Genomic DNA, 22,891 nt, shown 5'->3' on the forward strand with positions numbered 1-22,891 from the left:
CACGACAACAGCTGTAAAGCTCTCAGGCTTCAGCCTGTGTGACTCTTGGAGTTAAGGTGATACTCAGAGTGTGGCTCCAGACCAAGAATGGAGCATGACAGTCATGAGGGACCATGTTAGAAACACAGACTTAGCCCAGCCCTCCTCAGAAAGTGGTGGTAGGGCCCAGCAATCTGTTCAACATTCCTGGAGAGTCTAATCCTAGTGGATAGAAGTTCTCAGTGAAACAGAGAACACAGACTTGCATAAATGGAGAGGCAGTGTAGGAGGCCTGAGTCCCTGCAGTAAAACCAGCCCTGGCCTTGTAGAGAGACGACACATGCTTGTGGGGATTCTTGGATGTTTGTTTCCTACAGCAACTGTGCTCATTTAGGGATGGATGCAGCTACGTTAAAAAGTTAATAATGAAGTGTGTGTGGGTGTGTGGGGGTGAGAGAGACAGACAGACATTTAAGATATGTTTAGAATCTCCTTTATTTCTATAAAGAATTTTAAATTCTAATAAAATTTCAGTAGGCTAGTAGAATATTTTTAAAGTAACAATGAGAGAAAACTGTTTTAGATTGTTGTAGTTTGTGTAGAATAGTAAGTAAATTCTGTGTCAGATAGTAACTTAAAAGATCTTATCCAGGGCTGGGTCTTCTCCAGTGTCAGTGCTTACAATAAATCCTACCCTTACTTAATTTATCAACTACACCCTGGCTGAAGCTGCTTGATTTCAGTTATTTCTCAGCTTGGTAGATAAAATGCTTTTGCAAATTTGTAGGAAAGATCTTTAGAAAGTACTAAGCTAGGAGAGAAATAATATTAATCTTTTCTAAGTGGACAAATGAGGTGTTACATAGGGTATTTCTCCAGAGGGATTTTCTATAAGGAAATAATTGTCTTATTTTAAGGAAAGTACACAATGCACTTGGTCAGGACATTATCCCAGTGTGTGTAACTCAGCCTTTTACCTTCTGGATAAAGTAGGGTTTTAGCCATTAGGAAAACCAGCTCACATTAACACTGGTAGAAAAGAAAGATGAAGAAGCCCAAGCCTGAAAACACAACTGATTGTGTTGGAAATGGGGGCTGTGTGTTGTTGGCTTTGTCAGAACTGTGCTAGTGTTGATTTGTGCTGGGACTTTTGCAGATCTGGGTTGATGAAGCCAGAAAGCTGGTGTACTTTGAAGGCACCAAAGACTCTCCTTTGGAGCATCATCTGTACGTGACCAGTTATGCAAACCCTGGAGAAGTGGTGAGGCTGACTGACCGTGGCTACTCACACTCCTGCTGCCTCAGCCGGGTACTGTGTCCCAGTTGGAAGGGTTCCTGTCTTAGAAAGCCTGTGTTCACATAACATTCCTTTTGAGCAATGTGAAAGTTGGTGACATTGACCCACAGAAGCCTCATCTAGGAAAAGTATTGTGTTTGCATCATTTGTTAAACTCCCAATGTCCTCTTGCTCTGCATTGGTGTGTGTGACCACAGGTAGCCTTCCCTAACTTTCCTCTGGAAAGCCATTGTTGTCTTTCTTTTCTCTAGCATTGTGACTTCTTCATAAGTAAGTACAGCAACCAGAAGAATCCACACTGTGTGTCCCTCTACAAACTCTCAAGTCCTGAGGATGACCCAGTTCATAAAACAAAGGAATTTTGGGCCACCATTTTGGATTCAGCAGGTACCTCCTTCCCTAAACCTGAATTGGTATCACAGTGCACTGTGCTGTGACCTATGTCCATGTCTCTTGGGCTGTCCTTCCCATTGCTCAGCCCTGCCTGTCCCTGAGCTACTGAAATTCTGGTAGACCTCACTTCCTGTTCTGTCAGCTGCTGAATGAGCTGGGTTGCCTCTCATCTGAGCAGGAACATGTCTGGAAAGCCTTTTTGAGAAGTAGATTAAGGGGGCCAGGCGGTGGTTACACACGCCTTTAATCCCAGCACTTGGGAGGCAGAGGCAGGTGGATTTCTGAGTTCGAGGCCAGCCAGGGCTACAGAGTAAGTTCCAGGACAGCTAGGGCTACACAGAGAAACCCTGTCTTGAAAAAACAAAAAACAAGAAAAAACAAAAAAAAAGAAAAAGAAAGAAAGAAAAGTAGATTAAGATAACATATTCTAAACAAGTAAGATCTTTTGAGCAGAAAGGGTGATGCTTTAGGGAACAACCACTTGGCTGATTTCTGGAAATTTCAAGTCCTTACAGTGGTCCTCTTAATAGTAGCCACCACACTTGCTTACCATAGGCCCAAAGAGCACTGTAGAAGATACGCTCTCATTCTATAACACAGGCTTGACCTTACTCTGGAACCCAGGCTAGCCTGAACCTCAGCAATCCTCACACCTTGGCCTCCTACATACTGTTTCTTCAGGCCTGAGCTCATCTGCTTTTCAAGTGTTTGCTTTCTGCTGGGCACGATAGCTGACAGAACGTTGTGGAAAGGGTCATTCTGATGCAAGGTTCCAGGCACAGTCTGAAAGAAGGGGAGCCATGGGGGCAGTAGGGCTTTAGACAGTCACATGGTGTACACAGTCAGAAAGCAGAGAGGCGCAGCTCCTCCATCCCTTGTCCTTTTTATTCTGTCAGGGACCCGGCCGTGCCATCCACGTTATGGGGTTCTTCCTCAATTAGCCTAGTCTAGACAATCCCCCACAGACACAATTGAGAAGATACCTATCGCAATCTTTTTTTTCCTAAGATTTATTTTTATTATTGTTATTTATATTAATGTGTATTCTCCCAAAGTGGTGGGGTTAAAGGTGTGTGCCACCACTCCCTGCCAGCCACTACAATTTCTTACATGTAAAGAATAGACTTGTTTTATGTGTCTCTATCTTTAAATCTACTTTTATGTTAAGTATTTTCACTCATTACTTTTGACTAAAAGATTTAAGTATCAATGTGGGGCTGCGCATTCTGGAGAGATGGCTCAGGAGTTAGAATGCTTGCTGCTCTTCCAGAGGTCCTGAGTTCAGTTCCCAGTGACCACATGGTGGCTGGGATCTGTAGTGGGATCTGATGCCCTCTTCTAGTGTACATGAGTACCATATGCTCTAATACATAAGTAAATAAATCTTTAAAAAAAGTGTGGGGTTCGAGGCCAGAATGGGCTACACAGAGAAACCCCGTCTCAGAAAAAAAAAAAAAATGGGCTGAGGAGATGGCTCAGTGGGTAAGAGTGCTTGAGTTCAACTCCTCAGAACCTGAATAACAGCCAGGTATACTTGTAATTCTGCACTGGAGAAAGGACATAGGTGGATCCCAGGACCTTAACAGTCAGGCAGCCTAGCAGAAATGGCAAGTCTCTGGGTCAGGGATTGTTTTGAGGCAATACGTGGAAATTGATGAGGGAGGGCACCTGGTGTCTTTCTTTGGCTATCACATAAGTGTGCATAGGTATAGAAACCTTTACACTCATAACTGCACCACACACATACACATTTTATGCAACACAAAAATAAGAAGGTGGGTGTGGTGGTACGCACCTTTAATTTTAGCACTCAGAAGACAAGAGCAGGTGGCTCTCTGTGAGTTTGAGGCCAGCCTGAAACAAGTTCAAGAACAGCCAGGGCTATGTAGAAAGACCCTTAAAAAATAAATAATATTTTAGTAATTTTTTTTTAATTTCATGTGCATTGGAGTTTTGCCTGGATGTATGTCTCTGTCGGGGTATCAGATCACCTTGAACTGGAGTTACAAACAGTTGTGAGCTGCATTGTGGGTAATGGGAATTGAACCCAGGTCTTCTGGAAGAGCAGTCAATACTCCTAGCACTGAGCCATCTCTCCAGTCCCATTAAGTAATTTTTTAAAAAATTTAAACTGGTGTAGACGAAAAAGGTTGTGTGTACTTTAAAGTTCAGAATAGCCGGGCGTGGTGGCGCACGCCTTTAATCCCAGCACTCGGGAGGCAGAGGCAGGCGGATTTCTGAGTTCGAGGCCAGCCTGGTCTACAAAGTGAGCTCCAGGACAGCCAGAGCTATAAAGAGAAACCCTGTCTCGAAAAACCAAAAAAAAAAAAATAATAATAATAAAGTTCAGAATACAGCTGGCAAAATGCTAATAACCTCTGCCTAATGTGACCTCACTGTGCACAGGCCTTCGTGAGCTGAAGACTGGGGAGGACTAAGTTAAATATATGATTCTTGTCATTGCCCACAGCTTTCTTGAAATACTTGCCTGTTGCTGGTCAGGGTGTGGTTTCACCACCCATAAGTGAAGACTGAACTTGGCACCATATATTTAATTCTATACATAAACACCACCTAGGCTCCAAGGGCTATGCAAAACTCTGTGCGTCTGCATCTGAAAAAGACAGCTTGGTCTTGATTGGTTTTGCTTTGAAATGCCTGCTTACTGCTTGTCTTACCTGAGAGAGGGAGAGTAGTTGTTGGTGGGTGGGGAACTGAGTCTTGAAACTTCCTTCTTGGACTTCAGGTTGCACGGTTCCTCTGAGAACTTCTTTATGGCTCTGTTGCTACCCATAGGTCCTCTTCCTGACTACACCCCTCCAGAAATTTTTTCTTTTGAAAGTACTACTGGATTTACACTGTATGGAATGTTGTATAAGCCTCATGACCTACAACCTGGAAAGAAATACCCCACTGTGTTATTCATATATGGTGGTCCCCAGGTGAGTATATAAACTCATATAAATATATATACATACATACATACATACATACATATATTTTTAGGTGATTTTTATTTTATGTGTATGAGTATTTCTTTCTGCATGCATGTCTGTGCATCATGTGCCTACCTGATGCCTGCAGAGTTCAGAAGAGAGTGTCAGATCCCCTGGAACTGTAGTTACAGACATTGTGAGCTTCCATGTGGGTGCTGGGAATAGAACCTGAGGCCTCTGGAAGAGCAGCACGTGCTCTTAGCCATCTCTCCAGCTGTGATTTTTGTTTTTTGTTTTGGTTTTTAATGTCTAGATAGTTAAGATAGAATTTAAGGCTGGACATGGTGATACACATTTATAATCTCAGCCCTTGAGAGGCAGCAGCAGGAAGACTAAATCCCACCAGCGAGATGTCAGAACATTGGCTGTGCAAGCAAGAGTTGTAATCCCAGCCCGCATGTCAGGTGAAAAGCTGGATGTGTTTGTGTGCCTGGAATCCTCATCCTGTGGGGGTGCCGTGGGGGTGCCGGCAGGAGGATCATCGCTAGGTTCCCCTGACTCCAGGCTCAATGAGAGACCCCTTTCTTAAAGGAATAAGGCAAAATAGTGATAGACCGGGACACCAGAAGCATCCTTCTCTGATCTCTGCACCGTGAGTACAGAACACTAGCACGCGATTGCTGTTGATAAACAGAGCCTTGCCAGTGGGGACTGACTGGTGGTCAGTCTTTTCAGTGCTTCCTTTTGCTTCAGGTACAGTTCCCAGCACCACAAAAGTAAATTAAAATTGAAAATAAGATATTTATGCCTGCTTATATGGATTTTCCATTGAATCTTTCAATAAATTAGAATATGATTATAGCATGTTTATAATGCCATTCTTGGACTCAGTAATATCCTTTATAATTGCATTCAATTATTTACTCTCTGATACATCTAAACCTCATATTGTACAGAAAATAAGGTAAAAATAAACTAACACAGCTATTAACTCTCCAGATAGTGAGCAGTATTATGCTGTATATTAATTATGTTAAATCACTTGCTGTGATTAAGTATGTTTAGTAAGCAAAATAGTCATAGCCCGCATTATAGCTATTGGCATACATCAGGAGCAATGTAAATTAGGCTTCTGCTAAAAATAGGAAATTTTTGGACTGGAAAGATAGCTTAGTAGTTTAGAGTTCAATTCTCAGCCACCACATGGTAGCTGATGCCCTCTTCTGGAATGCAGGTATACATGCAGATACAGCACTCATATACATAAAATAAATAAATCTTTAAAAAAATTTTTTTTAAATATGAAATTTAGTTGGCTGTGATGGTGTATGACTTTAATGGGAAACAGGCGGGCAAATCTCTGAGTTCAACACAAACTGTTCGGGACAACTAGGGATACATGAGACCCTGTTTTGAGAAAAATCAAGAAAAACAACCCACAACAATAAAACATACACACATAAAAACAAGAAAGCAGGGCTGGAGAGATGGCTCAGTAGATAAGAGCACTGGCTACTTGCTCTTCCAGAGGTCCTGAGTTCGATTCCTAGCAACCACATGGTGGCTCATAACCATCTGTAATAGGATCCGATGCCCTCTTCTGGTGTGTCTGAAGATAACTACAGTGTATTCATATACATAAAATAAACATTAAAAAAAAAAAACCAAGAAAGTAGAAAGTAACAAATACTGTCAAGGACATATGAGCTTTATACGACTTAACATCAAAACTAGATTTTAAGACTTCTTAATGTGAGTAATTTATTTTAAAAATTTAGCCACGTGAAAAGATGCCTGTTATCATTAACCATCAGGGAAATGCAGCCAAGAACCACAGTGGGTATCACCGTCCATATCCATTAGGAGGCTGTTAAGGGGGACTGTGTAGGCAACATGTGGAGAAATCGGACCCCTGGTCCAGTGTTGGTGGAACATAGAGTGATGTGGCCACACACAGATAGCATGGTGGCTCCTCAGAAAACCAAATGCAGAATCAATCACCTTTTCACCTGTGCATTCATGCCCAAAAGAAGTGAGACCAGATACAGGAAAGGCTATTTATATACCCATTTATGCACTGGCCAGGAGCTAGAAGCAACCCAGGACCTGATAAAAGATGGATGGATAAATAAATACAATACAGTAAAAACAGAAAATGAGAGCCAGTGAGATGGATCAGGGGGCAAAGGCACTTGTTGCCAAGATTACAGTCCAAGTTCAGCTTCTAGGGCCCGTGTGGGGGAAAGAAGGATCCAGCTTCAGGAACTAGTCCTCTGACTGCTACACACACATCATGGCATATACAGCACACAAAATATTAGATATGAGCTAGGCTTTGGTGGTGTACTCCTCTAGTTCCAACACTTCAGGCAGAGGAAGGTGGATCCCTGAGTTTGAGGCCACCCTGGTCTACAGAGAAAACCTGTCTCGAAAAACAAAAAGGGGAAATGGGGCCAACAAGATGGTACAACAGGTCCAGAGCTCATTCCACGTCACATGGTAGAATCAATGAACTCCCTCTTCTGACCTGTGCACACACCCACATACACAGAGAGAGAAGAGCGATTTTTTGTTTGTTTAACAGTTTGTTTGTTTGTTTGTTTGTTTGTTTAATTAATTAGGAAGCTAACACCTGCTACAATGGCTGAGTTCAGAGAAAAGTGAAGTCAGGGGCCGAGAGTCTAGCTCAGTGGTTGGATGCTTCTCCACAGGCCTGGGTTTGAGACCTAGCACTGAAGGAGACTGAATGAATGAATAAATGAGGAGAGATGTTCGTTTGTTTGGGACGGGGATCTTGATATATATATATATCCTGGCTAATGTTGAGTTTTTCCTGTAGACCAAGGTAACCTCAAACTTGCAGTTATCTACCTGCTTCTGCCTCTTGACTGCTGGGATTACAAGTATAAGCCAACATGCCCAGCAATACATAAATATTTATTTAACAAGTACTCATATTCTTTAAAATGTGACAGATATTTTTGTACCAATAGAAGTGAGAACAGACTGGGTGGACCAAGAAGATGCTTATTTAATAAAAGGCATTTGCTGCCAAGCCAGACAATCTGAGTTCTATCTCAGGGACCCATGTGGTGAAAGAGAACTGACTCCTTCAAGTTGCCCCCTGACCTGTCTATGTACTCTCTCTCTCTCTCACACACACACACACACACACAAATAAATATAGACAATCTGCCTATACATATTATATATATGTTTGTGTGCCTGCATATATGTCATATATTTATAAAGTGTAAAATGTTTTAAAACAGATGAAGCTAGATGATAGCATTGGAGTTTGGAGAATTGTTTCTGAAGAAGATTGTTTGGGTTGCCAGGTATTCTCAGATCTCTTCTTGGAGAAGCAAAAGGCCTCCAGATTGCAAAGGCAAGCCTGTCACTGGGGGCTGAGTGTCTATATCAGACAACTGAGGCTGTCTTTGTAACAAGGAAAGAAGTGAGGTCATGAACTGCTTATAATGTGTTCTGTGCCTCTGTCTTTCTCTTCTACTGCTATGACAAAGCCATAACCAAGACAGTTTATAAAATAACCCATATCATTGGGTGCTTGCTTAGAATTTCAGAGGGTGAATCATGGTGGGGAACATCCCGGCAGGCGGTGGGCAGGCAGGAAGGTAGGTAGGCATTGGAGCTGTAGCTAAGAGCTTACATCATGATCCATAGGAAAAGACAGAGAGAAGGTTATCTGGGAATGCCATGGGCTTTTAAAGTCTCAAAGTGACTCCCAGTGACACACCTCCTCCAAAAAAGCCAGATTTCCTAGTCCTTTCAAACAGTTCCGCCAACTGGGGACCAAGCACTCAAATATGAGCCTGACAACCTGAGTTCTATCTCAGGGACCCATGTGGTGAAAGAGAACGGAGACCAAGCACTCAAATATGAGCCTGTGGGGGCCACTCTCATTCACACCACCACAGCCTTGCAATTCTTTATCTGGTATCTCCTTTAAAAAGACTTTTACCCACCCAGTTCCTATTGCTAAGATTCCTTATCTCCATTTTATATTCATTCATTCCAAAAATAGAAGTGGAGGTCCTATTTTACACACAGTGAGAAGAAATGACTTCTGTTAAGCCTTCTTCCATGTAGAAGGAATAATAAGCAAGTTCCTAGAATAAGAACCCCTTTGATACTATTGGTGTAGGATGGGGCTTAGCTCACAGTAGAAAGGGTAGCAATAGACTCAGATCACCCAAGGCCTACATAATCTACCCAACATCCACATAATCTAAGGTCATAAAGGCCACAGAGGCCATCTTGGGCTAAGCCTCACCTCAGCTCAGTGGAAGAATACTGGCCTGGCATTTGTGAGATTAGATTCAGCTCCCAGTACCAAAGGGCATGGGGTGAGGGTGAAGGGTGCGGTGGCTTTTATCTTATCTATTCATCCATCTGTCTGCCTGTCTGTCTGTTCATCAACCCACCCACCCGCCCATCCATCCATCTGTCCACCCATCCATCTATTGTGAAGGATAGTAAAAGTAGGAAGGAGCTAAGTAACAGTCATATCTCACATTTTGAAGATATCACTCTTTCTGCCTGAATAGACAGACTATGGAGCATGAGACTAAAAGTAGAAAGGCCATTTTGACAGCTGTTAGAATATGCTTAGACACAGCACAGACAGGGCAGGGTGATCTCTTGCACCCTTCCCTTCTCTCTCACACCGCTTAACCACACTCAGTTCTTCCCACCATTTTAATAGAAAAACTAGCAAATTGGATGTCACAAAAATTAAAACCTTTAACAGGTGAGTGTAGTGACTCACACCTTTGTTCAGATTGATCTTCAGCCTGGTCTACATATTAAGACCCTGTTGTGAAAGAAAGAAAGAAAGAAAGAAAGAAAGAAAGAAAGAAAGAAAGAAAGAAAGAAAGAAAGAAAGAAAGAAAGAAGAAAGAAAAAAGAAAAGAAAAGAAAAGAAAAAAGAGAGAAAGAAAAAGAGAAAGAAAGAAAGAGAGAGAAAGCAAGCCTTTCAACCAGGAAGATGGCTCAGCAGGTTGATGAGTTTGCCACACATGCAAGCCTGACAGTCTTAGATTTCCTGAACCATGAGTCCCAAAATTGTCCCCTCCCCCACAGATGCTTTCATGGATAGTTACTATACACATGCATACCCCACAGTAATAATAATACATTTTTGCTTGCTTGTTTTTGAGACAGGGTTTCTCTGTAGCCCTGGCTGTCCTGGAACTCACTCTATAGACCAGGCTGGCCTCGAACTCAGAAATCCTCCCGCCTCTGCCTCCCAATAAAGTCGTGCACCACCACCACCAGCTCCTCATTTTATTATTAATAACCATGAGTCCAGTTAATGCTGCTTGTGTGTGCTAATAACTGAGTTTTAAAAAACTAAATACTTGGGGCTGGAGAGATGGCTCAGCAGTTAAGAATACAGACTGCTCTTCCGAAGGTTCTGAGTTCAATTCCCAGCAACCACATGGTGGCTTATAACCATCCGTAATGAGATCTGACGCCCTCTTCTGGTGCATCTGAAGACAGCTAAGGTGTACTTACATATAATAATAAATAAATCTTTGGGCAGGCCTGGAGTGAGTGGCCCAGAGCAAGCAGAGGTCCTGAGTTCAATTCTCAGCAACCACATGATGGCTCACAACCATCTGTACAGCTACAGTGTACTTATATACATAAAATAAATAAATCTTTTTTAAAAATTCAATACTTGAATGGACATTTCACAGCATGTAGGTACATGGTAGTATAGGGGGGAATACACAAACTCCTGAGTTGGCAGGAGCTCTGGGTCAGTACCTCCATGTGAGCAGAACCTCACACGGTACAGAAGGCAAGGAGGGGCACAGCTGCTTCAGTAGAGTCTGCCCTCATCTGTTTTTAAACTAATGTAATAATTGCTTATATTTATGCGGTACCCCATGATCTAGGGGCTTTTTATAGGTTTTGAGATGAGGTCTTACTTTATGCCCCAGGCTAGCCAGAATTCAGGCTTAAGTGGGTTTCCTGACTCAACCTCCTTAGTAGCTCAAGCTATCGACTTTGGTACCCCTGCCCTCCTCAGCCCTCTCATTAGTTTGGGTTTATATGTGTGCACACATAATGTAGGGAGGTGGTGTGCTACAGCATGCATGTGGAGACGAGAGGACAACTCTGCAGTTCTCTCCTACTGTTGATGGGTTCTAGAAATCGAACTCAGATCACCTGACTTATGCAGGCAGCTTTTTCCCCAGGAAGCCATCTCTCCATCCCCTTTTTTTTCTCTATTTGAGATATGGTCTCAATGTGTAGTCCTGGCTGGCCTAGAACTCACTTTATAGGCTAGGATCTGCCTGCCTCTGCCTCCCAAGAGCTGGGATTAAAGGCATGCGCCACCACTGCCTGGCTCCTCATTTTTCTCAGAACCTCTTTTTAATGTCTATCTTAGTGTTCAGAACTACTAACTACAGTCTCATGTTGCTTTACAACCCAGGAACTTTCTGGTAAATGTCACTAGGCTATCTGGTCATTAGACAGGCATCATAAAGTATATGCTTATACAAACCTTCATGCAGTGGTGACATGCAACAAGCATACAGACGTGTAGGCTGCTGCAGTGGAGCCCCAGTGTTCTAAGATGAACCTTCTTGTGTGTATGATACCAAGCATGAACCCAGGACCTTCTGCATACTAATTATTCAATCCATGACTGGGCAACACAAATACCTCTAAACTCTCTTCATTAGCATTAGCAGGAGCTCCAAATAATGAATTAAAAAAAATAGTATGAGCCTGGTGGTACACCCCTGTAATCTCAGCTTTGGTGGAGCTGGGAGGCAGAAACAGGAAAATTGCAAGTTCAAAACCTGACTCACTTACTGAATAAGTTAAAGTCCAGCCTTGACAACTTAGACTAAAAATAAGAAGGGACCTGAGGGCTGGGTGGTGGTGGTAGTGGTGGTGGTGGGCTATGCTTTTGATCCCAAGTGGGGTGGAGGAAAGTAGAGACAGACAGATCTATGTGGTTTCAAGAAAAGCCTGGTCTACAGATCGAATTCTAGGACAGCCAGGGCTATACAGGGACACCCGATCTCAAAACAAACAAACAAAACAAAACAAAACCAGGACCTGAGGCTGTAACTCAGTGGTAAGCATTGCTTAACAAATGTAGGGCCCTTGGTTCAATCCCAGCTACCACACCCACCCACCAGTAATCTAGTCATCTGTTACCAGCCATTGTTCAGTACGGCTCAGAACCCTGGCAGTGCAATAGCTTGTTTACACTAACAGTGCCCCAAACCCAGGAGAAATGCACCGCATCACGCCAGCTGTGCTGTCATTAGACATTTTCAGCTCCGTTGTGATCCCACGAGACCACCACTTCATGAGTGCCCTGAGCTGACTGAAACATGAGCATGCAGGGTGTGGCTCACTCCTCCTCTCTGTAGCTACAGCTCCTTTTCTAGTACAGCCCCAGATGCAGTCTCTCTCTCTCTGTCACTTTGAAGGGTAGTCTCTAGGGTGATAAAGTGATTTAAAAATCATACTTTTACACTAATTTGTGTAACATGAATGAGATAACCGGACTGATAACAGTGTTCATTAGAATGCCACATCTCCTCGCTGTCACTCAGCAACAACTCCAGAAGAGACAAGTGGGGCGAGAAGATGGTCTTAATTGTCCTTGTCACTGTTATTTGAGTGACATATTCTTTGGTGTAGATAATTCGGCAACTTTCTCTGTGGGGTGGATTATCTTACCTTACTTAAATCTTAATTATCTGAGCTGGAATGAAGTCTGCAGTGTTTGGTATTTGCCATGAAGCTCTAAGTGTGAGACTAAGTGTGAGCAACACAAACATGCCTAGAGGAGAGTCCGTTTAAAAGTGGATCCTGTCACACTTACGCTTCAACAGGAAGATGATAGGAAGCTCAGCTTCCTGGTGCTCGCCTCGCCGTGGATCCCCCTCTCATGCTCTGTATGCTGCCATGCAACTTCACTCAAGATGTGCCTCTCTTCCAGGTGCAGCTGGTGAACAATCGGTTTAAAGGAGTCAAGTATTTCCGCCTGAACACCCTGGCCTCCCTGGGTTATGTGGTTGTGGTGATAGACAACAGGGGATCCTGTCACCGAGGACTTAAATTTGAAGGCGCCTTTAAATATAAAATGGTGTGTGAACATAGAGCACTTTCTTTTCAAATGTTTTCATTTTCTTTGAGTTGGGGGAGGATCTAAGTGACAGAATGAGGGAGCACACGTTAGAATTGAGCAGTGGGAAGGAAGGCACAGTTGGGTTTACACTATACTCACTCCTGGTTACCTGTATGTAATGCCCAGGAGCTGAGGTAGAACCACTTCTGCACAAAAATACTCTTCTAAGTTGTACCCGCACCTCCCTACAAAGCAGCCCCATCTAGCTTGCAGAGACCATATATAGCTAAGAAATAATTGAGATTTGTTCTGTCCTCTGTGAAGAGGGAAACCGACTGGTTAGTTCCTTCCTTGTGACAAGCCTCTTTCTCTCTGCAGGAAGCTTTAAATGCTACTTTTTAGAGATGCCCCAGGTCCTTTCTGCTGCTTTGGGAACTGATGACAGACAGGCCGATGTTCCTTTTGCACTGTAAGGCAGTCCCTGTGGTTGCCAGTGTGTTGGACATGCTGAGTAAGACATGGGATGCTCTCCCACAGACAGTTCTTTGACCTTATGTTGTATTCTCATGTAAGTTTTTGGTTGTTTTATTTTTTGGTTTTGGCTCAGTGAAGCAAGACTGTGTGCACTGGCAGGCCAGGTGATACCCTGGGTGGTACTGGCAGGAACTAAGCCGTCCAGAGCTTTGCTAGAGGTAACATGCTGGAAAAGAGGAAGTTAGGGCCTCAGGGGTAATGCCCCCTGTTTTGTTGCACTTAAGTGCTAAAAGGAGAAGTAAAATTAATCTCTTAAAGGGGCTGAAAAAAATTGGATAGAGGAAGGCTTGTTACAAGGAAGTTGCTGGCCTCTTAGCAGACAACAGAACAAACGAGTGGGAGACACGCTGTAGCTAGGGACAGTGTGGGCAATGACAGGAAAGGCCTGGGGACTAAACCCCCATCAGCCAGCGTAGTAGGAGGAGTAGCAGGTCCTTACCTATAGAAGCATTTTTACTTTACATTTCCTGAGGCAAAATAGAATATTACTTGTTAATTAAACTCTAATCTGAAAAGAGAAACTCTCCAGGAATTTTTAGTAAAAACATGAAGCAGCATTAAAAAGAATTCTCTAAGACTAGTGTACATCAGAGCCAGTGAGCTTCCCCCTTTTTGACAGGGTCAAATAGAAATCGATGATCAAGTGGAAGGACTCCAGTACCTAGCATCTCAGTATGACTTCATTGACTTGGATCGAGTGGGCATCCACGGCTGGTCCTATGGTGGCTACCTCTCCCTGATGGCATTAATGCAGAGGTCGGATATCTTCCGGGTACGTAGCTGTTGTTGTATTTCAGTTTTTGCTTGTTTGTTTTCTTGATTTCGGCTTTTTTTAGGCAGAGTTTCTCTGTATAGCCCAGGCTGGCCTTGAACTCAAAGATTTCCCTGCCTCTGCCTCCCACATGCTGGGATTAAAGTTGTTCACCACCACCACCCAGCTCTGTTTGTTTTTGTAATTAGATAGAATTCTGTTAATCGAAGACACCTGGAAGTAGTAATAGTTTTGAAGGCTCATGGTATTGCCAATATTGTAGAATGTTGAGTTTGTGTTTTACAACATGGGAAATGTACCTTTTGTGTTAATATAGCTTTTTAAACACTTGTCAGCCTGAGCACCAATTTTTAACTACTTATACATGCCAAAGATTAAAAGTCATGACTAGTAAAAACACACACACAGTTACTGGATCGTACTACTTGTTTAATTACTAAAGTACATCTTTGTCCTATGCTCTGGTCTATCCTCAACAGCTAACAGTCCTTAACAGTTAAGTCCATCTGTGTCCAGCACAGGGTCCTAAACAAATCATGGGAAGTGAACTGAATATTTACATGCTTAGAATTCTTCAGATTCTTAGAATTTTATACTAAAAAGGTTATAGAAAGATGATATTACTAAGAAAATAGTAATGAGTGGGTAGATGAGCTGACCCTGCAAGGGTGCCTAAGGCCAAGCCTGACAACCTGGGTTTGATCCTTGAGACTCAGGTAGTGAGAGGAAAGAGCCACCAACTCTGCAAGGTTGTCCTTGACCTCTGCAGCCATGCCCCTAACGTGTGCACCCATGCAAATACACACATGCTCGTATAAAAGGCTCACTTTTTTTAATGTTACAAAAAGAAAGGCAGGATGTAGTGAGATGGCCTGGCAAGTAAAGTGCCCGCCACCAAGCCTGACACTGAGTTCAGTGCCCACACAGTGGAAGAACAAACTGAGTATGACCATGCACATAGGTAGCTAGATAGTTAAGTGTAAAAAAAAAATTAGCAAAAATACAAATTAAGAGTAGTAATTTTTATATTAGTAATATAGTTCTTCACAATGATCATTTTTTTTTATTTTTTGTTTTGTGGTTTGTTTAAGACAAGCTGAAGCCAGGCAGTGGTGGCGCATGCCCTTAATCCCAGCACTCGGGAGGCAGAGGCAGGCGGATTTCTGAGTTAGGGGTCAGCCTGATCCACAGAGTGAGTTCCAGGACAGCCAGGGCTACACAGAGAAACCCTGTCTCAAAAAACAAAAAACCAAAAAAAAAAGAAGACAAGCTGGCCTCTCTAACTTATTGTATGGCTAAAGATAATCTGAACTTCTAATCCTTCTGCCTGCACCTTCTGAGGGCTGGGATTACACTCTGCCCTGTTTACGGGAAGTAATTATTAGAACCAAAGAGCCAGGCATCGTGGCATGCACCTGTCATCCTGGGGCCTGCAGCAGACAGAGCAGCAGAAGAGTTGCCAACACGAGGCTAGCCTGGGCTACCTACTGAAACACTATCTGTAAAACAAAGGACATTCATTAAAATATCTAAATAGAAAACTACATAGAAGCTTTAAAATCAAATGTTTTATTTACATATACTCCATCATTTTAAATTCTGTATTGCTTAAGGGAAAAAAGCTAAAAGGAAGCAGCAATGTGACAGTGTGTGCTTTCTGTAGATGAGGTAGGTGGCAGTTCCCACCTGTTCCCAGGGCGGGATGGCTTCTCAAGGATGTCTGGTTCAGTGTCTGCTTTGGATAAAGGAACTCATGGTGTATATTTCAGCTGCCCCAGTTTCAGGGCATGGTGCAGAGTGTGCCTGTGGGGCACAAAGCTTCGTGACTCATGGAGTATCAGATTTGTGACCTTGGCACCCGACTTCAGGCTTCTGCCTGTCCTGAGATGTTGCCCAGTAGTAGGACTAAAGCATGGCGAGGATAATTTTAGCTTATACATTTGCAGTTGTAAGTTACCTTTGCTAGCCCTCTTTTCTGGGACACACCTGACTGTCCGTGTTCTCATACGCAGGTTGCTATTGCTGGGGCCCCAGTCACTCTGTGGATCTTCTATGATACAGGATACACGGAGCGCTATATGGGTCACCCTGACCAGAACGAACAGGGCTACTACTTAGGCTCTGTGGCCATGCAAGCGGAGAAGTTCCCCTCAGAGTAAGTTCCTGCTTTACAGTTAAGGCTGTCCATTTTAAGTGGTGTTTTAACAACTTTCAGGATAATGATACAAACTAAATGCTGAAAATTAAAATGAATGTTTTATAAATACTAAAAAATTATTTTCTTCCTCAGTACTGGGGATTGAGCCCAAACCATTGCATAGACAAGTGTTTTACTACTAGCTGCTAAACCGTCTAGAGTAGCACTCAGAGCCAAATTAAAGACTAATTCAGAGACCATATTGGGAGAATTTCTAAAGTATAGTTATGTTTGTTTATTTATCTTTATATTTGAAGCAGTTGCTTACGCTGAAAGAAATTAAGTCCCTAATTGTGTCAGAGTGGAAGCAAGTCTGTCAGCTTAGTGTTTTCACAAACGTGTTCTAGGAACTCGTAGCGTTACTCAGACGCTGACCATCTCTCCTTTCTAGTCACTCCATGTGGCTTCTGATCTCGTAGGTTTAGGACTGGAAACAGAGACAGCGCTGTCCGTAGGTTAAAGGACGTGCGGGTCAGCCGTCACACTCTTCTGTCTTGCCTAATTCTGATATTTTTATTCCTCTAGACCAAACCGGTTACTCCTCTTACATGGGTTCTTGGATGAGAATGTTCACTTTGCACACACCAGTATATTGCTGAGTTTTTTAGTGAGGGCTGGAAAGCCATATGACTTACAGGTGGGTTGTTCTGCATTTTCAAATTCAATATGGTGATTAATAGTGAAGCATTGCTCTGAAATCTAACAAAATGAGGAAAAAGGCTGAGTGTCAGGCTGTGTCTGCACTCTACCTAAGAACACTGAAGTAATAATAATAAGCATAACTTCCAGTCTTTAGCTAATAAAAATCATCAGCTATAAAAACTATCAACCAAAGGCCTATTCAATTATGTGACTTACATATCTGTGTTCATTCAGCCTATAGGCCAAAAATGGCAGCCTATAGGCCAAAAATGGTGGCCTCTTCTGGTCTTCATGAACTCTAACATACAAATGGTGCAGTTAGATATACTCAGACACACACACAAAAGATAATTTTTTTTAAAGACCTGCTTACAAGATCTTTTAGTCTTGTTTTCATTCACATTGTCATGCAAATAGAAATTAATGGGTTACTCTTTTTCATAGCTCCCTTATGCTAAGTAAATAAAGATTTTGGAGGAGGTTTTAAGAGGAACTGCTTTTAGCCAAGCGGAGTGTTGCATACCTGTAACCCCAGCTCTTAGGAGGTGGAGACAAGCGGATCAGAAGCACAGTGCTACATAGCAAGTTAAAGGCTAGGCTACAAGAGATGCATTCCCCCCCCACACACACACACACCCAAAAAACACCCCTGTAATCCTGGACCTGATACAGGCTGCTAGCTTGAGGCCAGCCTTGGCTACATATGAAACAGTTTTGAGTAATGGTCTCACCATATATCTCCCCCTTTTTGGAAGGGGGGCCACCAACTACTGATTCTCCTGACTCAGCCTACGTGTGTCACTGTGCTCAGTGAGAAATACTGATAGACATAAAGACATAACCCAAGACAACAGACAAGCTTGGGGTATGTAAAGCCTTCTGAGATCAAAAGGCTTGAAAAATGCTACTACAGACAAGTGTCTCATAGTGTAATAAAGAAACATCAACTGAAATATCAAAAGGAAAGGAAAAGTATTTTTCATGAACATATTATCTTAAGGAACAAAAGAGACCAGTACTGTGTACACACACACATACATTTAACTTTATGAAGAAAAGTTTGGCCACATTAAGTTTAAACAGAAGGAATGACTAGCTTTTGTGGAAAGCTAAAGCCATATTTATAAAATTTTCATTCTCTGTCACATTAAAATCCATCTGATCTTGCCAGGCAGTGGTGGCACACGCCTTTAATCCCAGCACATGGGAGACAGTGGCAGGTGGATTTCTGAGTTCGAGGCCAGCCTGGTCTACAGAGTGAGTTCCAGGACAGCCAGGGCTACACAGAGAAACTCTGTCTTGAAAAAACAAAAAGAAAAAAAAAAAAAAAAAAAAAAATCCATTTGATCTTGAGCTGAAGCCATGGCTCAGGGCTGAGAAGCAGGTGGATGTCAGTAAGTTGCAGAGGACCTGGGTTCAGTTCTCAGCATCAACACAATGGCTCACAACCCTCTGTAAGATACACACATGGGGGCTGGAGACATGGCTCAGTGGTTAAGAGCACCGACTGCTCTTCCGAAGGTCCTGAGTTCAAATCCCAGCAACCACATGGTGGCTCACAACCATCCGTAATGAGATCTGACGCCCTCTTCTGGTGCATCTGAAGACAGCTACAGTGTACTTACATATAATAAATAAATCTTAAAAAAAAAAAAAAAAAAGATACACACATGGTACTCATACATACACACAGACAAAATGTTCATAGACATAAAATAAATGTGGAAAAAAATTTAAATTTATATGAGTACACTGTAGTTGTCTTCAGACACACCAGAAGAGGGCATCAGATCCCATTACAGATGGTTGTGAGCCACCATGTGGTTGCTGGGATTTGAACTCAGGACGTCTGGAAGAACAGTCAGTGCTCTGACCTGCTGAGCCATCTCTCCAGCCCCAGGATAATCTGTATTAATGTGATACCACGGAGAGGCATTGTTCCATATTGATAATCCAGTTAAAAACCTCTGGAAAACGTCTTAGTGCATGGGAGCCAGGGCCAGGAGGATCTGGAGTTTGAGGCTATCCTTAGCCGCATGGTGAGCTTGGACTACATGAGACCCAGCCTCAGAAAGCAATATATAAGTAACTGTGTTGAGAAAGTCTTGGAAGAGGGGCACCACTAAACTTCCTCTTCTTGCCTCTACCCTTTGTTGTGAAGATCTACCCTCAGGAGAGGCACAGCATCAGAGTTCCTGAGTCTGGAGAACACTATGAACTGCACCTGCTCCACTACCTTCAGGAGAACCTTGGATCGCGTATTGCTGCTCTGAAAGTGATATAACCCTGACTCATGTAGAGCTTGGTGTCCACTGTCTAACCAAACAAAGAGGGTTAGCCAAGAGAGAAGCCAGAGTTGATGAACCTACTTTTGTACCTGCCACATAAGATCTATTTCGGAAAGTAAATTTGGTGCCATGCAGAAATCTGCAGTTCCTGGATAGTACTCTAATACCTTGACCATGCACATAGAACAGAGTGACACGTTCCCAAGGGATTGAACAGCACCTGAGGAGACTGAGCGAACCAAGGCACCAGCGCCACATATTCAGACTAGCCTACTTTCACTTTACTAGCAGTATAAGCCTCTTGGACTTAATTAGTGGACTTTACCATATACTCTGAGTTTGTTAAAATATGATGATAGTAGTGATTGGTTTGGTTCAATTCCAGGATCTCTGACTAGTTATGGATTTGATAGCACTTACGTCTAATTGAATAGCTTATGCTTCGTCACTTGGGGTGTATCCAGCATGTCATGAACTAAATACTATTAAGCTTATGACTTTCCCAGTCATTAATAATTTTTCAAGGATAACCTAGTGGCCTCCTAAAGATACTTACCTGGCTGGGCTCTGACCAGTTTTTTAACCAATTTAAACAGCATCTAGTCTAAGTAATTCTCCTTTTGCTTTGATGTGATGGAGTGGGGTTTTCTTTTACATAAAGGCAAGTAACTATGTAGCATGAGTTTAATCACAAGTCTCAAGATGTTGACAGTTATAAGGAAAACATTTTTAATCAAATTATTTGAGAGCTTGAAAATTAGCAGGCAAGTTTTTTCTCCTTTTAGGAACAGAATATGTACACATTCACTTGTATTCTGAAAATATAATGGTGCCGTTTCCATTTGGCCTTTCCTTCATTAAAGTGTTCCCTAGTTTCCAGGAGGTAAAAGGTCACAGTGGGAAGGGAGAGACTCTGGTGCAGGGAATGACCAGGAAAGACCAGGTAGCAAGGCTCTGCTTCTCCATAAATACTCCTGAGAAAACCCAGGGTAAATGTAACCAGAGCTAGGAGGTCAAGCTTTGACAGCTACAGGGGCAGTCAGTCTTTGGAGTGGTTACTTTTATAATTCCAGCTTTTTGTTTTTTTCCTTTTAACTTTAAAAACCTTACAAATCTAAACTTTAACTTTTTTTATTTGAATGTAATTTAGATATCACTAGCTTAAAATAAAACGGTTTCCAGACCACTTCTTTGCCGTAAGCTGATCCCTGACAAACCATGGCACTCTTTGTGTTGGAAGCCTATCAAAAGTTAGTTGTGTTACTCGGTCATAACATTCTCCTGCTTCGGCCTTCCTGCTTGACTATGAAGGGTTGCATGAGCTTTCAAGTGCTGGCTGGCATCTGCCCTTAGGGCCTTCCAGTATTAGATGGGTCCCACTGCCGCCAGACACCTGTGGGCTTGACCCTCATTAATCACACCCCAGTGTTTAGACAGTTACCATAACTTAAAAATCACTCCAAGAAAAGTCACTGTGTTTCTTTCTCACTGCCACATCAGGTCCCTTTCCAAGAGAGCACAGTGAAGACAGGGACCGCCAGAGTAGAGGTGGATGCTTTGGGAAGCCTGGAGATAAATGGCAGGTGACTGTGGGCTTCTGTCCTGGGGAGGGAGGGCTGGGTTTGCCAGCTGTGTGTCTATGTTGTATGATAGACCCCACACTTTTCTTTTTGTCTATCTATTTTGACTTTCATGCTTATGACATTTTACCGTGCCAAAATTTGTTTATATTTTTTCAAGTTAAATTAAACTGATTTGGGTAACTTTCCTCCCCCTACAAAGTATTTCCCCCATGACTTATGTCTATTTTGACTGTTGAGGGTGGCATTGCTGGACTAGTTAGCCTCCTGGGGCTGCTTCTTACATTCTAGGTAGGCATGACATGAAGTAGCACCAACCACCCATTTGCTTTGTACAGAGACATCTCTTATTTTATGCAGACAAATCTTAGAAAACCTCAATTATCCTAGATTCTTTCTGCCTTCTCTCCGGGTATCACAGGAGTGCATCTACAACTGCCTTTTAAATGCCTTCTTCCTTCTCTACGAGGAAAAGTACTTGACTCACTTAGAGAAAGGTGGCTTGACCAGGCTTGCTTTTCAACACCAGTGAGAAAGGCATCAGTCATTTGGAGCAATCAGAAACCACTCTAACACTGTTCCATGACTGGATGTCAGCGAAAGATACACACCTCCCTGAAAGTCTGAGTGTGGTGGGAGCCAGAGAGCATCAGTAAGGACCAAAGTGTGGGGTTTTCACAGGTTTGGTAGCAAGCTACTCTTACGTTCACAGCAGCAGGACTCTCGGGTTCATCCAGGACCCCACGCACAAGAAACGGAGTCTTGAACCTGCTCTCAGAGGCATGAGCTCATCAGTTTGGGTGGAGACCAGAGCGCACATTTCTAGCAGGATGCGCTTCCTGGGCACTTCAGGGCGGGTCTGCAGGCTGCTTTTATAAACTTTCTGTAAAGAATGCAGTCGCAGTCAGAGAACAGGTGACTTATATGGTGGCTGGTTGTTAGGAACCCATAACAGTAGTCAAAGAAACTGCTCAGCTGTGATGCAAAGCACTCTTCGTGCCCCTAGTCTGAGAATGTATTTGGGCATGATGACCTTTCCCAGTCCTGGCCCCCCCAAAGCCTCACACAGAAAGATGAAGCCACGACGCACGCTTGTTCCTTTAAAACCGTGAGCCACACGCATGGGTGTGTTCAGGTGCTTCCTGCCTTTACCACACAGTTCTCTCTGCTGGTGGGAGGATTCCAGTCAAGGCTTCCATTGCTACAGAATCATACATTTTCCATCTGGAACAAATCTTTAACATAACCCAGTGTCCTCATCTGCTAGGGAGAAAAAAACCAAGCCTGTGTTCTAGAGAGAAAGAAACACACCCAGGATCTCACAGTTAGTACTCAGAACCAGGGTCTATCTGTGGCCTGCCTCATGGTAGCTATGTGATAGTTAAGATAGATAGGGTTTTTAAAGAAGTATTTATTAATATATTCCTATAAAACATTTTAAAGGAAGCCACATAAAAATGGTTAATTTTTCCTTTCTAAGTAAATGCTAAGCATGCTTATTAACGAAGCAGTACTGATGGGTATGTGACATCTGAAGCTAATTTAAGTCATTATGTTGAATGTCTTCCGTGGTGCCATGGGAGATAGGGACACAGAACATTTGCATAAGCCCAGGAACCCATCTTCCATGATGTGAGACCAGAGCCTCAGCCAAGTCTACACTATGTATGTGAGAGCATCTCCCAGCAGATGGAAGGAACTGGAAACATCCCGACTGGCCTTTCCAGCCCCACCTCTCCTCTCCTATCTCCCCTCCCAACCATTCTACAAGTCCCTTGCAGACACAGAAGCTGTGTTTGTGTGTTTGGTTTTGAGTAACCCTAATACAAATTTATGTTGTTTTAAGCAAAATTGGGTTGGGTGGAAGTCTTTGAGTTAAGCACTTAAAGTGCCTGCTGTCTCAGCACTGACCTGTGCAGACCTGCATGCCTCTCCAGTAAGCGCACGGGGCTCCTCTTCAGCCCCACGGCTTTTAATCGTGTGATGTGAAGCATTCGTTTCGCTGCATTTTATTACAGGTTCTTGGTTGCAATAAAGATGCTGCTGAAATCAACTGGCTTCAGTGTTCCTTGCCCCCGCCCCCCCCCCCCCGCTCCTTTTCCCTCCCGCATCTGTACAGCCTTGCTTTGATGACTCAACTTTGGAGTG

General features: G+C 43.0%; 1 protein-coding gene across 4 annotated transcripts in view; it reads left to right on the forward strand.

Moving 5' to 3' along the window:
- Dpp8 (dipeptidyl peptidase 8) overlaps positions 1-20,349 on the forward strand; it is a 52,339-nt gene extending 31,990 nt beyond the window's left edge. For 3 of the 4 annotated variants that reach the window (XM_021173428.3, XM_029481360.2, XM_021173429.3), the window contains 8 exons: positions 1,136-1,288; positions 1,528-1,663; positions 4,466-4,611; positions 12,602-12,748; positions 13,884-14,036; positions 16,049-16,191; positions 16,759-16,870; positions 19,037-20,349. In XM_021173428.3, the coding sequence (XP_021029087.1) occupies positions 1,136-1,288; positions 1,528-1,663; positions 4,466-4,611; positions 12,602-12,748; positions 13,884-14,036; positions 16,049-16,191; positions 16,759-16,870; positions 19,037-19,159 (1,113 nt within the window). In that variant the 3' untranslated portion in view covers positions 19,160-20,349. Of the gene's footprint in view, positions 1-1,135; positions 1,289-1,527; positions 1,664-4,465; positions 4,612-12,601; positions 12,749-13,108; positions 13,232-13,883; positions 14,037-16,048; positions 16,192-16,758; positions 16,871-19,036 lie in introns of those variants that run through there. The other variant, XM_029481361.2, reaches the window with a different exon arrangement.
- The last annotated feature ends 2,542 nt before the right edge of the window (positions 20,350-22,891 follow it).

The sequence above is a fragment of the Mus caroli genome, unplaced genomic scaffold, assembly GCF_978045245.1.
Source record: "Mus caroli unplaced genomic scaffold, Mus_caroli_1 scaffold_11, whole genome shotgun sequence".
NCBI lineage: Eukaryota > Metazoa > Chordata > Mammalia > Rodentia > Muridae > Mus > Mus caroli.